This window comes from Neolamprologus brichardi, chromosome 20 (genome assembly GCF_056152115.1).
Source record: "Neolamprologus brichardi isolate AB-2024 chromosome 20, ASM5615211v1, whole genome shotgun sequence".
Taxonomy (NCBI): domain Eukaryota; kingdom Metazoa; phylum Chordata; class Actinopteri; order Cichliformes; family Cichlidae; genus Neolamprologus; species Neolamprologus brichardi.
Window position 1 is genome coordinate 18,014,914 of NC_142123.1, and position 17,228 is coordinate 18,032,141.

The window sequence follows — 17,228 nt, forward strand, 5'->3', positions numbered from 1 at the left end:
TTTGGAAGTACATTGGTTGTTTCACACTGGTTTAAAGTTAATGTCTGATCACTAGGTGACATTCCAGGCTCTGGTTTAAACCTCTGATGTATTAACTACCAGAATATATATCAGTCATTAGTGCTCTGTGTCTCACTGGTGGTTCTTTATCTCGTAGGCCATCCACTTCAGTTATTTTACTGTTTGTCATTTGAAGTCACTGAATGTTGCTCACTACATCACTGCAAATCATTTCCAGTGTGAACAGAGCTCAATACACACAGTATTTTAGTGCAGTGTAACTTAATTCTAATTCTAACGCCAGGCTTTTTGGTTTTTGATTATCTCCAGAGGTACTAATGGATTCAACAACAGCAACAGCAGAACTGGGCTGGACCACCTACCCATCTCAAGGGGTGAGTAGAAAAATCAACACACTAGGAACAATGTACACAGTGTAGATAAGCAGTCAAAAGTTTGGACACACCTTGTCATTTAATGGTTTTTCTTTATTTTTTACTACTTTCTACAATGTGGAGGCAAACTGAAGACATCAAATATATGAAGATATATAAAATTACGTAGCAAAGAAAAACTGATAAATAACTCTAAATGTGTTTTATATCACAGATTCCTCAAAGTAGCCGCCCTTTGCTTTGTTGACAGCGCTGCAAACCCTCGGCCTTCTCTCAGTGAGCTTCATGCTGTAGTCACCTGAAATGGTTTCACTTCACAGGTGTGCCTGTCAGGGTTCATTCGTTTGTTGCCTTCTTAATGGGGTTGGGACCATCAGTTGTGTTGTGCAGCAGTCAGGTTGATACACAGCTGACAGCCCTATTTGACAACTGTTAGAATTCATATTATGGCAAGAACCAATCAGCTAAGTAAAGAGAAACAACAGTCCATCCTTACTTCAAGAACTGAAGGTCAGTCAGTCTGGAAAACTGCTAAAACTTTGATTGTGTCCCCAAGTGCTGTCGCAAAAACTGCATTTCTTCCCACTAGAAGTGCTACACCGAAACTGTCTTACATGAGGACCGCCCCAGGAAAGGAAGACCAAGACTCACCTCTGCTGCTGAGGATACATTCATCCGAGTCACCAGCCTCAGAAATCACAAGTTCACAGCACCTCAGATTCCAGTAGCAGACACATCTCTACATCAGCTGTTCAGAGCAGACTGTGTGAATCAGGCCTTTATGGTAAAGACAAAAGGACCAACAAGTGCTGAGCATCCCTGGGAACTCCTTCAAGACTGTTGGAAAACCACTTCATGAAGCTCATGGAGAAAATGCCAAGAGTGTTCAAAGCAGGAATCAAAGCAAAAGGGGGCTGTTTGGAAGAATCTAAAATATAAAACATGTTTTGAGTTGTTTCACACTTTTTTGTTTACTAAATAATTTCATATGTGTTTATTCATAGTTTTGTGTTTATTCATAGTTTTGATGCATTCTGTGAGAATCTACAATGTAAACAGTCATGAAAATAAATAAAAAACACCATTAAATGACAGCACCTGGAAAATATGCACATGGTAGCCCACTTACAAGTCTAACCTTTTTTTAATTTTATACTTTAAACTGGAGGTCAAACATATGCCATTGGTCCAGAATCAGCTTTCTGAAGAATCAAGTTCAGCACACTGTGTAGAAGTAATACTTCATGTTTATCAATAAAGTGGATTAATATTCTTGTGCTGGTATCCAGTGATACCATCATTACTGCACAATCTTTAAAACTGCATCTTTATTAAATATATTTGATGTTTGATGACATCAAAGTTTTAAGTGTGAAGAATATGAAAAGTATGAGATCAGGAAGGGGGAAATACTTTTTCACTGTCCAAAAAATTCCAAACCAAGCTTTAAAAGTTGTAGAATTTCCTTTAAGTCACCTTGCTTGCTACATCCAAATATTGATAGCATAAATACTAATGCTGGTATTGGTGTCGGATCAATGCTAACATGGCTGGATCAATACTTTGTTTCTGTCCTCCAAACTCAGTATTTAGCTGATACTCAATTGTGTTTAATAATTTATTTTTTTCTGGAAATGAAAAAAATATACCTCAAACATGCCCTGTGAAAAATGTCTGAACCTGACTGTCACATCTATGTTATCTAACCAAACGTAAACAATAGAAGTTGACCCAATGTGCCATAGAGATGGGGCATTTGATTTCCAGATCTCCAAAAATCACAGTTTCAAAATATATGAAAAGCTGAAAAGTGTGTTTTACTCTATTAACTACTTATTATGGAAAATAAAAATCACAGGGATTTAGTGGTGATTAAAATGGGTTGCAAACTTCTGATGAGTGACTTGTAAGTGACTGCTCTCCCCTCTATAAGCTGCCTTTGTGGGTTAAAAGTATCTGTGTTGGTATCAGCAGTACTGGCTGACTCCACTAGCTTCTTCTGCTTTTGGATTGTTCCAAGTTGTCTTCAATGTTTTAGTGTTTGCATGTTTGTCACTTTATCAGTAGCTCTGTTTCTTGGCTCTCTTCTAGTGGGAAGAAGTTAGTGGATACGATGAAAATATGAACACCATCCGAACATACCAGGTGTGCAATATCTTTAATAGCAGCCAAAACAACTGGGTCCGGACCAAATACATCCGTCGCCGTGGTGCTCAGCGTATCCATGTCCAGATGAAATTTTCAGTACGGGACTGTAGTTCCATACCCAATGTCCCTGGCTCCTGCAAGGAGACCTTCAACCTCTATTTTTTTGAATCTGACTTGGATAAGGCCACTAAATTATACCCACCCTGGATGGAAAACCCATGGGTGAAAGTGGACACTATTGCAGCTGACGAGAGCTTCTCTCAGGTCGATCTCGGTGGCCGCATCATGAAGATCAACAGTGAAGTTCGAAGCTTTGGACCTGTTTCCCACAATGGCTTCTATCTTGCTTTCCAGGATTACGGTGCCTGCATGTCACTCATTGCTGTTCGAGTCTTCTACAGAAAATGTCCCCATATAATCCAGAATGGAGCTGTTTTCCCTGAGACACTGTCAGGAGCAGAGAGCACCTCTCTTGTGGCAGCCAGAGGAGTGTGTGTTCCTAATGGGGAGGAGGTGGATGTACCCATCAAGCTGTACTGTAATGGGGATGGGGAGTGGATGGTACCTATTGGTCGCTGTATGTGTAAAGCTGGATACGAGGCTGTGGCGAATGGTACAGTCTGCAAAGGTAAGAAGGAATGTGTGAATAAGTTCTTATGAGATGTGCCTCACTAGACTGTTCTACTGCTGTGCCATATCATATCGCTTGCAGTAACACCAATGTAAATTTTACATCATATGTCAAATTACTACATCGTTGCTATAGCAATGTCATGTGTTTTTAGCATCTAAAATTGAGCTATTTTGTGAAATATGAAAACTGTTCTTGCTAAAGGTGGAAAGATGAGTGTTTCACACACATGAGATAAAAAATGCAGTTGCATCTCCTCCAGCTACGAAGGACGAGATGCTGATCTGCAACCCAAACGTAAACCAATAGCTCAACTTGGTCAACTACAGCCACCCTCGGGTGGCTGTAGCTCAGGAGGTAGAGCTGGTCACCTACTGGTGGTCACCTACTGATCGGAAGGTTGGTGGTTCGATCCCTGGCTCCTCCAGTCTGCATGTCAAGTATCCTTGGGCAAGATACTAACCCCAACTTGCTCTCCGATGTGTCCATCGGAGTATGAATGTGTGTGAATGTACTTAGAAAGCACTACGTGTAGATAAAGTGCTTGTGAGAATGGGTGTGATTGGGTGAATAAGGCATGTTGTATAGAGCGCTTTGAGTACTCCGGGAGAGTAGAAAAGCGCTATATAAGAATCAGTCCATTTACCATTTACCATTGGTCGAACTTGCTAGTTGTGCTCCATAATGTCAGGAGGAGCAACAAATAAAACAAAAAAGAAGAAAATAATGAAACAAACTGAAGTCACTATCACAATTTTTCTTGAAATATTGTGATATAATGTTGAGCCCATCATGCCCACCCTGGCTCTGTTCACAGATGAAGAGCAGCAAGAAAAAACAAATAGTTTTATATGCATAGGGATGATATTAGTGTATCTTGAAATGAACCGGTTTAAAGTAACTTAAGTGCAATGTTTTTCATTCATTCTGTAATCAAATGTATATATACAGACAAAAGGTACTTTATTTTAGCTGTACAACAGATTGTCACCAGGGCAACACTGTGTAAGTTAATGTAAACTACACAGTTCCCCACCTGAACTCTGAATGTGCTTGAACTGCCCAATAATCTGAGATTAGAATATTTACACTACACTACTTCTACAGAAATTCTTAAACAGTACATGAAGGATTTTTGTTTATCCAATGCTTAGTGTTCACATCAGCCCACTCGTTAGGATTAAAACTTTTTTTCACCTGTACACTACTATTCTTGCGTAGACTTTTAGTTTGTAGCCCCATTATGATCGATATCCCAGACCGTCAGACACTCATCATAGATTCATTCTATCAGTATCAGTGGTCATGCACCAGTGTCCTTCTCTCTGACAAAGAAAGTGACACCACTAATTAGGAATGGGAAGTTAAATAAATCCATATGTAAAGAATAAGATTTCATTATTATTTTCAAAAGGGAGTAGGCAATTTACTTAAAAAATAGTGGGCTCTTTAGGAAGTAGGAAATGTAGTAATGTGGCAGAAAATAATATATTGCTGTTCACATAAGAAAAATAAAGAAAGAATACCTGTATTAGAATTGGAAGAAAAAATTACAAATCCATTAAATCATTAGAAGCTGCCTATGTTGCCTCAGACTAGGACAAAGTGCCCTGGTCAGTCTTTGTGAAAATGGTGCACAGTGGCACTGCTTCAGGATATTACACTGCATAATTCACCAGAACTAATACAAAATGATATTCTCATGCATTCCGGTGAAGTGGCCCAATGAAATCCAATGCCAATATGCTCAGATGAGACCTCCATGCAAGGTAGTTTCCAAAGGCACTTCTGGGATAGCACAGATAGCTGGTTCCGACATTCTCCCTGATGCCCGGCCAATAAAAATGGGCCATGAGCTGTTCCAGAGTTTTGTCATATTCCCCTGCCATGAGGTTATGATAAGCTACCTTGAAAATAATTTCTCTGCAGCTCTTTGTGACCAACAGCTGGCTGCGTTTCTCTTCCATGCAAGTTTCACAACTCACTCGATACAGTCTGCCTCTAATCAACACAAAATGCACGTAGGTCAGCGCTATGTGGAGTAAATTATTGGAGTAGGCGGGGCCTCCCAAGAAGATGCTGTCTCCTCCTCCCCAGAGTCAGCTTCAGACAACCTCACATGACCTGACTCCACCTTCCTGTGGGTTGTGAACACATCTGCACATTCCAGCCAATCTGTTTCCAGAATGAAGGGATGCGTCAGATGGGACCTAATCACCATCTTGACTCTGTGTGCACCTGTATTTAATCTTTAGCAGTACTGTGGGATATTTGTGTATGTCCCCATGCACACAACTCCTCATCAGACCGACATCTTCCACCACTCCCTCCGATCCTGGCAGCAATGCCAGTGTGAAACCAGCCCTAGCAACCAGACTCTTCAAAATCCTTGTCTGGTGCTTGGACTGGTCCTGCAGCTAGTCCAACCGTCAGCGATGCACCATTGCCTGCTCCTGATACATTATTGCCACCAGCTAGGCCACAATCCGAACCAGTGTCTTGACTGGTTGAGTTAGTCACTGGTCTGACTGACGTGACCATGACAATAAAAATATAGAAAAAGCATGGCAAAACACATGAAAACATTGCCATTTTAGCATAACTCGTGCTTGAGAGTGCTTGAGATGACTGACTCCGATAATAACTTTAATATCACTGAAGAGAGTAGAGTTGCTGTTTTCGGAAATTTAGAATTTTTCAGATTGTGCAAACTGTTCAAGAGTTATGGCAGTTTAAAAATAAGCAAAAACCTGTTGGTGGGAATTGGTTATAAGTGTTAATGGGTTAACAACATCACTACATTGACGCTGAAGAAGACATCTAGGGTGTACGTCTTGTGTTCTGCTCTTTTCAACCTACAACGTTTATTGTGTGCAACACAGACAATGCCCTGCCGAGCTGAGTAGGACAGGGGAGGGGTGTCAAGAGAGGTGGGACTGAAAGAGATTCCCCTGGTTTACCTCTCATTACATCAGAGAGAAAGTAAAAGCGTAAAAGGGTTTAATATCGAGCCTTATATGTTAAAAGTGATACAGAGTGCTAAAAATAGAGTTTACCTATATGTGCTTTTGCCATCTTTCAAAAATATAATCAAAGTGCAAGTTCACTTAATATGTTAAATAAGTAATAAAAATGATTCTAATGTCTCAGTTCAGTGTGCATAAACATGATTGAGCCTTGGCAGATGAGTGTCTGTGTGTGTGAGGCTGGCAGCAGGAATGTGAAATCATCATTATACATGTTTCTGAATGAGAGAAGTGGTATTAAGTATGTTGTAATTGTTAAACACAGAATCATAATTTATATGTGATTTTGCTAATAGTTAATCTTTCTTAATTCTTAATAACAATCAGAATGTAATCAGGTATAAGTTTAACCAATATAACAAATAAGAAAATAAAAACTATGAAATGATTCTACTAACACGTCTCTCACTGAGATTCCATATGGAGTGACATATTTGTGCAAAGATGGCCTTGGAGGCTGTGAGAGTGTGTGAGAAGGAAAATTGAGAATACCAGGACTGACAAACACAGAGTTGTGTTTGTCAGTCTTTTTTTCTGTAAAGAGAAAAAGTGAGAAAAAATATTTGTGTGTAACCGAGTTGAAAAGAAATCATATTAGAGTGGATAGTCATGTGATTGAGACAATGATAAATCCTGTTGAAGTAAAATAGCATAAACTAAACTAAAGACATGACAGAAAGTATATTCATATTTGATTTAATGTTCATATGTAGTGAAATTATGTACAACAAAGACAAGAAGATGTGATGAGGGAGGGGAAAGATGAGGACCAGGTATACCAGGTATAAAAGTTTTGTGCAGAAGAGATAAGTTGTTCATTGCTTTGTCTCCTGCGAGACAAGCACTACAGATGATTGGATCTAAGATTTTACAGCTGGAAGTTTAAGCAGAGATACGAGAAGGATCAACCACTGCCAAACTGTGGACTTTTTCTCTGCTCATTAGATTCAAGAGGATTTGAATTTCCAGGGGATGCTTGTTGGAGTATATCAACACAGAACACAAAGATAAGTGCATCTTCAGGCCAGGGTGTGCCTTTTCTTTCATTAGTCTCTCTCCTCTCAAGATCATTATTAAAATCAGCATTAACTCAACACAGGTCAAAGAGATAAGTAGAATTCAATCGATTTGATTTTGTGATCAATATTATTTGCTTTGCTTTTGCTTTTACCATTACTGTTTATGAAACAGTAATGGTAAAGACATGCATATTACTCAAAGAATCCTTACAGGTTACTCTAACCTTAAAATGAACAGATCCTTGGGCCCACTTTTTCAGACCACTAAATTTTACCCAGTTAGTAAAGATTTAGAGGAGAGCTGGTAATAATGGGTGTGACTGAGAGGAGATTTGAGCAGAATGCCATTCTGACAAGCACGCCTTTCAGAGGAAGCAGGATCAACATCTGCAAGGTGGAGTAGCAGTATCAGTATCAGCTAGGCAAGTCTCCTCCATGGCCCCATCCAAGCTCTGCATAGCCTAATGAGAGATTAGTACTTTTTAAACAGAGAAGAACCTTTATATATTGGGAAGGCCCGGTTGGGATCCAACAAAAGTAAGCATTTTGCCTCAGAGCTGGAGCCACAATGTATTGATTCAAGATTCAAGAAGTTTATTGTCGTGTACACCACCAAAACACAAATGGTTACACAGCGCAATTAAATTCTTACTTTGCAGGTTCTCTTCACACGACTAAAAGAAAGTAATAATAAATAAAATAGTAAAACAGTGCTTTGTAGATCTTGTAGCTTATATGTGGGTGTAAACTTGCAACACTATCACAGTGATAATATATACAGTATGCAATATAAAGGTGTATATGTTGATATATGTATAAAAATTGCAAATTTACAGGCTAATATTAATGTACAGAATTGCTATTTTACAGGTTAGGTGTAAGTACAGTTGTATTATGCTGTGTATAAGTGTGTGTGTGTATTGTGGGGGGGGGGGGTGGGGGGGGGGGGAGTGTGATTTCAGAGTATCATTATTTATTTAACAAAACCTAAGCCAAAATGCAGAAGCAATGTGTTAAAAACTAAGAACACTCTGTGATTGAAAAACCTTTAGATTTGCTTACTATTTGCTTGGTCGTAGCCTTCAGTTTTAATTTTTATAGAAATGTTATAGATGTTACGGTCATAAATAAGGGATGGGTGTGGCTGAAGTGGGTTGTCTACCAACTGGAAGGCTGGTGAATCGATCCGTTGTGCTTGTGTCAAAGTATCCTCAGTTTCCCTCGATGTGAATGTTAGATAGACGTGCTTGCATATAGATCAAAGATCTGTATGAATGTCTTTCAGGGAAGGGACTGACAAAAAACCCTTTCATATCAGAAGAGAGACATAGCTGACAGAAAGCAAACACCTGAGCGAATCATCACAGTGTGATTGGATGAGTGAGACTTGTGGTGAGAAAGCACTTTGAGTGCTCAAAATTGAGTAGAAAAGTACCTCTCAACTTACCATTTAGCAGACTGTTAGAAATGTCTCTAAATGGCAAATCTATTGTCGTCTCTCCCTGTTTCTGCAATAAAAGGACAATGGAAACTGGTAAACAAACCTCCTACTCTGGAATAAACACCTGAGCACACGTATGGGAAACAATGCAATACATAATCCAGCTTTTTTCATTCAGAATTAAAGTGACAATCCTTTTTTACTGGTTCTCCCAACCATACACACACACACACATTTCAGCACGTTTTGTACTTTCCACTTAGCTCAATCTGTTGGGTCACAGTTTCCTTCCACATATAGCTTTGCAAAAACTGCATAAAAAGCACTTGCAGCAATAAAAACATAATATTCCAGAAACAGGCTTTGCAGATCCGATCAGCTGTTTGTAACACTTCTTACGTCCATCAGCGCGAACTATCGCATGTCCTCCATGTCCTGCCCGAAACCAGAAGTGACATCATTTTGCGGAAATGTAGTTTTTCACCATCAGGGCCTCATGAGCCTATACTGGTGTTTTTAAAAGTTATGTTTGACTTTATGATTTTCTGTGTCGTTTCTGGGAGGCTTAGGACTCATATTGCACTGCTGGAAATAGTTTATTTTGATGCATATGCTGTTTTTTTGCAAATTTGCATTATAATATTTCTTTTTGTTTTTCCTGCAGTATATAAAAATTGGTGTATTTCAAAAATAAAACTATGAAGACACTCAAAATAAATTTCCTGTGGTGGGAAACTATTTTGTGCAACTTTTTTGTATTTACAGTTTTGAGGGATAAGCCTCTTAAATTTCTCTAACTAGAAATATATGTTAAAAAAACAAAAACTATTTTAAGTTTTTTTGTTGTTTATTGCACTTTTTTGCAATTTATGTAATTACTATGCACTTAATGCATACATATTATTAAAATTTGGGCTATAATGGTTGTATTGATGTATATCAACTTGAAATGCTCCCAAAAATGGCACTACAGCATGTAAAAATATAATATAAGCTCTGGCGGACTTGGTTCTATGGTAGGTCTTAAAGGGTTAAGGAGGAGTATGTTGGAGTTTAGTGAATACAGAGCTGACTAAAGTTGACTTCACAGGCTTGAAATGTATCACTGTAAATGATTCGATTTGTATACTGTGCATATATTTTTCCTTTACAGTGTCTATGTTCTACAAAAATACCTCCAGTAAAATCCAGCATCATGAGAACTGGTTTGGAGAATTATTTAATTCCTTTTTGAGATAAATAAATCTTTCCTCGAGTAAAATATTTATGCAGCAGTAACTTTATTTCAAATGTAGAAATAATTTTCAAATAAATAATAAGTCTGAAAATATTCAGACCTGGATGAAGGAATTACTATTTCAGAATCCATTAGTTTGGCTTTGAGGCATAGTGTATGGTAATGTGGACCACGACCATAAATATTAATTTACTCCACTCAGTCCGTTGATGTCATGTCCTCCTTAGGTTTCAGCTTTTCTTGGGTCTGATAGGGTCTGGCTTTCCCACATGTGACAGCTGGAGTGTTCCACATTTAGGCATGCCCTGAAAAGACACACGCGCGTGTGCGCACACACACACACACACATCAAAAAACACTCATAAAACCTTTTTTTAAAGTCAGCAACCTAGAAGATAGGCGAGTTGTGTATCAGAAATGGCAAAGAGGTTGTTCAAACCCTTTGCAGGAAACAGATGGTGGCATGTATTACTATTTCTCTTGCAACTGACTTCTTTCAACACTCTGGAATCTTAGTACTCCTACTGTCATCTTCCTTCACTTGTTTATGGAACCAGCAGTACCAGCTGGAGATTCTGGAAATACTGAACCGTATCACTGGAGTGACGGGACTAGAAGGACTGACGGTCTTGTGAGTAAAGACCAATAAACAAGCCAACTAAAAGAGGAAAACAAAGACCCTCTTGATCTTTTGAGTTTGAGGTAAACCTATTTTGTTGACTTGATTGCAGGAAAAGGACTGCTGTAAATGTCATGGTCCTGGGTCGGTGACCCAGTGTTTTTTTTTTTTGTACTTTTACTTTTGATAGTTTTATGTATTATGACTGTTGTGTTTTGGTTTCCCTGGGTTTAGTTGTGTTCCCTCTGTTTGATGTCATCCTTGCCTGTGTATCCCCTTTTGTGTAGTAAGATCTCTGTGTTAGCCCGCGTCTCTGAGTCTGTGTCCTTGCGTGTGTGTGTTTCCTGTTTTACTTTGGAGGTCCGTGTCTGATCTCAGTGTGTTCATTTTACTTTTCCCCTGTCTCATCATGTCTGATTACTCCCAGCTGTGCCCTCCTTTTGTGTCTCATTCCCTCGTAATCCTTCTTTGTATTTAAACCTCGTGTCTCCCTCTGTTAGTTGCTGGTTCATCTGCGTTATTCCTCTCTGTCATTCTGTGTATTTCCCTGTGACTCCCTGCATCTCTGTTTCTGGTTAGTTTCTGTTAGTTTTTCCCAGTTTAGGTTTTCTTAGTTTCATGCTCACCCTTGCCATCTCTGTTTGTATCTACATTTGATTAATAAACTCACTTGCACCAGAGCTGCCGCATCTTGGGTCCTTAATAATTCACATACGGCTTGCCCCAGCAACCCGTGACAGTAAAACAAACTGATTTGTTTATATCTGTGAAGAATGAGATGTAAAATTGAACACTGAAAACATAAAGTGGAGTTTGGATTTCCTGAGTTGGAAAGGTTCCTGTAAGTCAGGGGTTTGGGTTATTTGACATATTCTTTGAATATATTTTTGTGATTCTTGTTGAAGCTGGTGTTTATTGCTTTTATGCAGCATTTTTGTTTCATTCAGTGTTCAAGTGTTCACTGTATATTCATTTTGCTTACATCCTTTGACCATAAGTTTAAGGGGCTGGAGGAAACACAGAGGCTAAAAAATACAATCTTAAATGTCTGGAGAAAATCAACCAAAAATACCTACCATGACACAAGCCCTCCTTCTCTTTGTCTTTAATAGTTTTCCATTACTCTCCTTTTAGTTTATTTTCTAAGAGCCTTTCTCTTGTTTTCATATTTTGTTTTACCTCCAGTCTTTGTATTTTTCTCTTCTTTTTTTATTGATTGTAACATGTTGTAACAGTTGATACATACAATTAAGCATGCTGGTATGTTTTCCTCCTTTGTGGAGGAAAACCGAGACTGAGATTGTGTGCTAGATAAAATCGAATGTGATTAACAGTTTCGCACATATAAATAGTCGTTCATTTTTGGATAACTTTTTTATGGGTAAAAAATTCTTAGCTTACTTTTTTTTCTCAAATGAAAGGGAATTTGCTTTTCAGGCTTAAAATGTTTTCCTTTTTATTACAGTGGTGGAGTCTATAGTCATTTCAGTCCATTTATTAGATGCCACCATGCGGGCTATAATGATAAAACAATTACTTTCTGAGCAAAGTCGTTGGAAATAGCTCAGACAAACTATCTTAATCTGTAGTTGTGGCTCATAAGAAATTATACTGTACTTGTATGGTATGCATTTTGTTCCTAAGTGTTTCTTCTTTCCTTTCTCTGCACATTTCTAAATGTATTTAACCACTATGTGTTTCCCCTCACAGCATGTGTTACAGGCTTCTTCAAGGCTGCTCAGGGAGACCACAAATGTTTACAGTGTCCCATTAACAGCCGGACCACCAGCGAGGGAGCAACTAACTGTGTCTGTCGCAATGGCTACTATCGCACTGAATCTGACCCTCCACAGATGCCTTGTACCAGTATGTATACACACATCTGTCACAATTCCTAGATAGCACACTACAAGATACAAATAGGCTTAGCCCATGAGCATATCAAGATGGTGATATCAGTTTTGGCCAGGGTGTACCCCGCCTCGAGCCCTGTGACAACTGAGACTGACTCCAGCTGGGGTGAGAGGAAACAGAAGAGGAAAAATGAGATAAAGCTGATCCATGTGAACAAAGCTGCAAAAAAAGGATTATTCATAACCTACACTAGATTATTTGACAAATTAAAGCTGCTCTATGTATACATTGAGTTGTGTGTAATTACATCTTCTCATTAATTTAGAAGTAATTAATTATTAAAAAAAGAGGAAGGGATGCCTGATTTTAGAAGCTGACATGTTGCCCTGCTATCTTGAATATGGTGGTTGAGATGGAAATAGTCCTTATGTATGTAGCTAGAGATCGGCCACATACGTTGTTTTTAATATAAAGATCACAAATAACTCTCTGAAACTATATATGACCTTTTGATATTTGTGTGTGTGGGCAGCCATCTACTATGAACAGTTAGGGATGAGGGTACGAAGACAAAATTAAAAAAAAAAAAATCAAATAATTTCTTATTTCAGATCTTTGGCCAAATATTGATATTCTTCAATTATGTTAATATATAGTGTGTACAGAAATGTTTTTATACACAAAGAGTAGTAGAGACATGCCAACTGGCTGTGACTATTATGGGGAAATGCAAAGCAGCCCGCCACTAAATGTGATCATAAATGTGTTTTTCTTGCACCAGCCACAATATCTAGGATTTTGCACTTGAATTGGGAGGAGTAAGAAAACTGAATTCAATTGACTACAATCTGCAATCTACTCACATCCAGTGGTGAGATTTTACATACTATACCTTTAAAATATGTCATTAGAATTAGGAATGTAATGTACAAGTAAAAAAAAAAAAAACAAGTAAACTCTTACATGGAAATTAATTAATATTTGTAATGGATAGTAAGTCAAGAAGGGCATAGGAGGATTCCCATTAGCTACAACCGTGCAGCAGCAGCCGTGCAGCAGCTATCTTCCAGCAAACATTACCACAGAAAATGTAGACCTCATGTGAGATAGCTCATGTCAGGCCTAGAGCAATTTTGCCTTTTGAGTCTCTTTGTGGGCTTTTTGTGGGCAAGCCACAGTGTTCTTTCCCATTGAAAACCTTCATTGGGAACCTAATTTTATTTTTGAACAACACTACTCCACACCAATTATGTAATGTACCATGGGACAGATGTGGGCCCCGCACTGTGGAGCCTAGGCTGGCCCAGGTCCCAGTACCAGCATGAAATATGGCCCATATCACACTGGTGATATTTGGGCTGGGGGTTTGAAAGTTGGTATTGTGTTGGAGGATGGGAGAACTGTTTGAATGGTCCTCTGACATGTGACAAAAAGCATGATAGTCTAGGGTGTCTTATCTGTCTGCAAATCATTTTTATTTTGTTTGTTTTTTCTTCTGTTTTTGTTTTTTACCTTAAAAATACTGTAGCGAGATGCAGAGTATTCTTTTTTTTTAATCCAAAGGTATAGACACCTTTTTGGAGGGTCCCAAGCCAAGGTTTGCAGTGGGCAGTATCTGGAATTTTTAATTTTTCCATTAGAATGATGTTATTATTATTGTGTCCAAAGTGGTGAAAAAAAGCTGCTGTGGGTTGAATAGGGATCATTGTGAATACATAATTGATCTTTATGGTGTTAGTACATCCTAAAATTAAAAGTGGTTTTGTCATCCATCGGTTTAAGTCATCTTTTATTGTTTTCAACAGAGGAGTGAAACAGTGGAACAGCTCTGACAGTTTGGGGGAGAATTGTATGTCTAGGTATGTGATCATGCCAGTAGTAGGTGGTAGGTGAGGGATCTGTCATGTATAAGAATGGGTATCTCCATTTATTATTAAAGTGGTAGATTTATTCCAATTTATTGTATAATCAGAGATTTGGGAGTATGTATTAGTGATTTGGATTAGTTCTTTAACTGATTTATTGGGATTTTGTAGGAACCGGAGTACATCATCTGCATATAAACTTTTTTTATATTTATGTGTTTATTGGTGTATTATTGGTGTAAATGCCTATGATGTTAACGTTCTGACGGATTGCTGCTGCTAATGGTTCAAAGAAAAGTGCAAATAATGAGGGTGAGAGTGGGCACCCTTGTCTTGTACCTCTGTGAAGTGTGAAATTTGTTGAGATTAAGTTGTTTGTTATCAGCCATCCCTCAAGATTTTCTCCATTTAAAGCAATGCGTTATCAGGGATTGTAACATCTAGTCCTTTTACTGAATCAGAATTATGGCTACTTTGGTGGGATAGATGTATGAGGTTGAAAAGTGTATTATTTGAAGAATGTCTGCCTTTAATGAATCCTGAATAAGGTGTTTGTTTGTCTTGAGAAGTATTGAAATTAGTTCTGTATTCACATGGTATGGAATGAACTTGTTATTTTTTATTTCATCTACCATTTATTAATTATAATTATATAATAATTACAATAATTATAATAACAAATAGACTTATAAAATCAAACAAATATCAGGCCTATACTGGAGAAATAAATACTATACCGGTTATATTAAGGATGAAAACCAAAATTCCCCTATTGCCTCTGTGGGGGGTCTTTATCATATAATCCTGGAAACTTGAGGGTACTGCACAGTATCTTTGCTGTTCCTAGGACTGCGCTCTTCTGGACAGAGATGTCCGATGTTGTTCGTGGGATCTGCTGGAGCCACTCGCCTAGCTTGGGGGTTACTTAACTGAGTTCTCCAATTACCACTGGGACCACTGTTACCTTCATCCTCCACCCTCTCAAGCTGTTCTCTGAGCCCTTGGTACTACTCCAGCTTCTTCCAGTTCCTTCTTCCTGATGTTGCTGTCATTCAGTATTGCTATATCTATCACTACGTCCATCTTCTGCTTGACTACCACTACTATGTCCGGTTGGTTAGCCACCACCATTTTTTCATTCTGTATCTGGAAGTCCCACAGGATCTTAGCTCAGTCATTCTCCACCACCCTAGGGGGCATCTCCCATTTTGACCTCGGGACTTCCAGGCCATACTTGGCACAGATGTTTCTGTATACTATGCTGGCCACTTGGTTATGGCGTTCCATGTATGCCCTGCCTGCTAGCATCTTGAACCCTGCTGTTATGTGCTGGATTGTCTCAGGGGCATCTTTACACAGCCTGCAGCTGGGGTCTTGCCTGGTGTGATAGACCCCAGCCTCAATGGATCTTGTGCTCAGAGCTTGTTCCTGTGCTGCCATGATTAGTGCCTCTATTCTGTCTTTCAGTCCAGCTTTGTCCAGCCACTGGTAGGATTTCTGGATGTCAGCCACTTCCTCTATCTGCCGGTGATACATACTATTCAGGGACCTGTCCTTCCATAATGGTTCCTCCTCTTTCTTGGGTTTCTGCTGCCTGAGGTATTCACTGAGCACGCATGGTCAGGGGCTTCCTGGTCTTGATGTCAGTGGCTTCTATCTCCTCCTTTGGCCAGCAGGTTACCTGATCAGAGGCAGGGCGTAGGTGTTGATAGCCCGGATTTTGTTCTTACCCTTCAGCTGACTCCTCAGGACTTGCCTGACCCTCTCCAGGTATTTGGTGGTTGCAGGTTTTCTAGCGACCCCTTCATGGTTCCCATTTAACTGTGGGATCCCCAGATACTTGCAGCTGTCCTCAATGTCTACAATGTTGCCTTCTGGTAGTCGTTCCCCGCAGTTCTGACTACCTTCCCTCATTTTGTTATCATCCAACTACACCTCTTCAGACTATACGACATTCCAATGTATTTGCTGTATATCCTGGTGGTGCAGGTCAGTGAATCAATGTCTCATGCACTCTTGGTAGACAGCTTGATGTCATCTATGTAGAGGATGTGCCTGATGATTGCTCCGTTCTGTAGTCATTATCCATATCCAGTCTTGTCAGTGATCTCACTGAGGAGGTTCAGGCCTATGCAAAACAGCAGTGGGGGCAGTGCATCTCCTTGGTAGATCCCGCACTTGATTGAGTTCCTGATGAAGGCGCTTAGGGTCCTGTTGGTCTTGTATAGTTCTAGGCATTCCAGAATCGAGGTGTGGGGCATCGAGTCATAGGTCTTCTTGTAATCAATCCATGCAGTGCACAGGTTGGTCAGCCTAGTCTTGCAGTCTCAGCTGACTGCTCAGTCTACCAGTAGCTAATGTTTTGCACCTCTGGTTTTCTTGCCAAAGAGATGAGTTGGGCCTGGAGGTGCCAAATTCCACCATTCTGGCCTCCCTCACTTGTGATGATGCAGGGTTGATGAGCTCCTAGACCGATTAGGCACTGCTTGGATTTGACCAAGGGCTACTGGCAGATTCCCTTGACTCCAGATTCCAAACAGAAAACAGCCTTCTCTACTCAGGATGGTTTGTACCAATTTGTCACACTTCCATGGTAAATGGCCTGTATTTGTATAGCGCTTTACTCGTCCCTAAGGACCCCAAAGCGCTTTACACATCCAGTCATCCACCCATTCACACACTGGTGATGGCAAGCTACATTGTAGCCACAGCCACCCTGGGGCGCACTGACAGAGGCAGGGCTGCTGGACACTGGCGCCACCGGGCCCTCTGACCACCACCAGTAGGCAAAGGCATATACTGCAGCTGTATATGCTGCCGCCTCATCATCCATAGTGACACCTAGAAAAAGCATATGCAAAGATACAGTGTACCGTCTCACATGTGAGAAAGGACTGCTCACACACTGGAGTCAGAGCCATCGACTTCGACAATGACCTGGCAGGTGCATCAACAGGATGGAAGTGGTGGCGAAATGTCCTTCAGAGAGATCA

The 17,228-nt window shown here is 39.7% G+C and overlaps 1 protein-coding gene across 1 annotated transcript in view; it reads left to right on the forward strand.

Moving 5' to 3' along the window:
* The window catches only part of LOC102793323 (ephrin type-B receptor 2-like), a 70,669-nt gene that overhangs the window by 34,429 nt on the left and 19,012 nt on the right, over window positions 1–17,228 (forward strand). Inside the window, exons 2-4 of the mRNA XM_006807171.3 lie at window positions 331–395; window positions 2,487–3,171; window positions 12,227–12,382. Coding sequence (XP_006807234.2) covers window positions 331–395; window positions 2,487–3,171; window positions 12,227–12,382 — 906 coding nt within the window. The remainder of the gene's footprint in view (window positions 1–330; window positions 396–2,486; window positions 3,172–12,226; window positions 12,383–17,228) is intronic.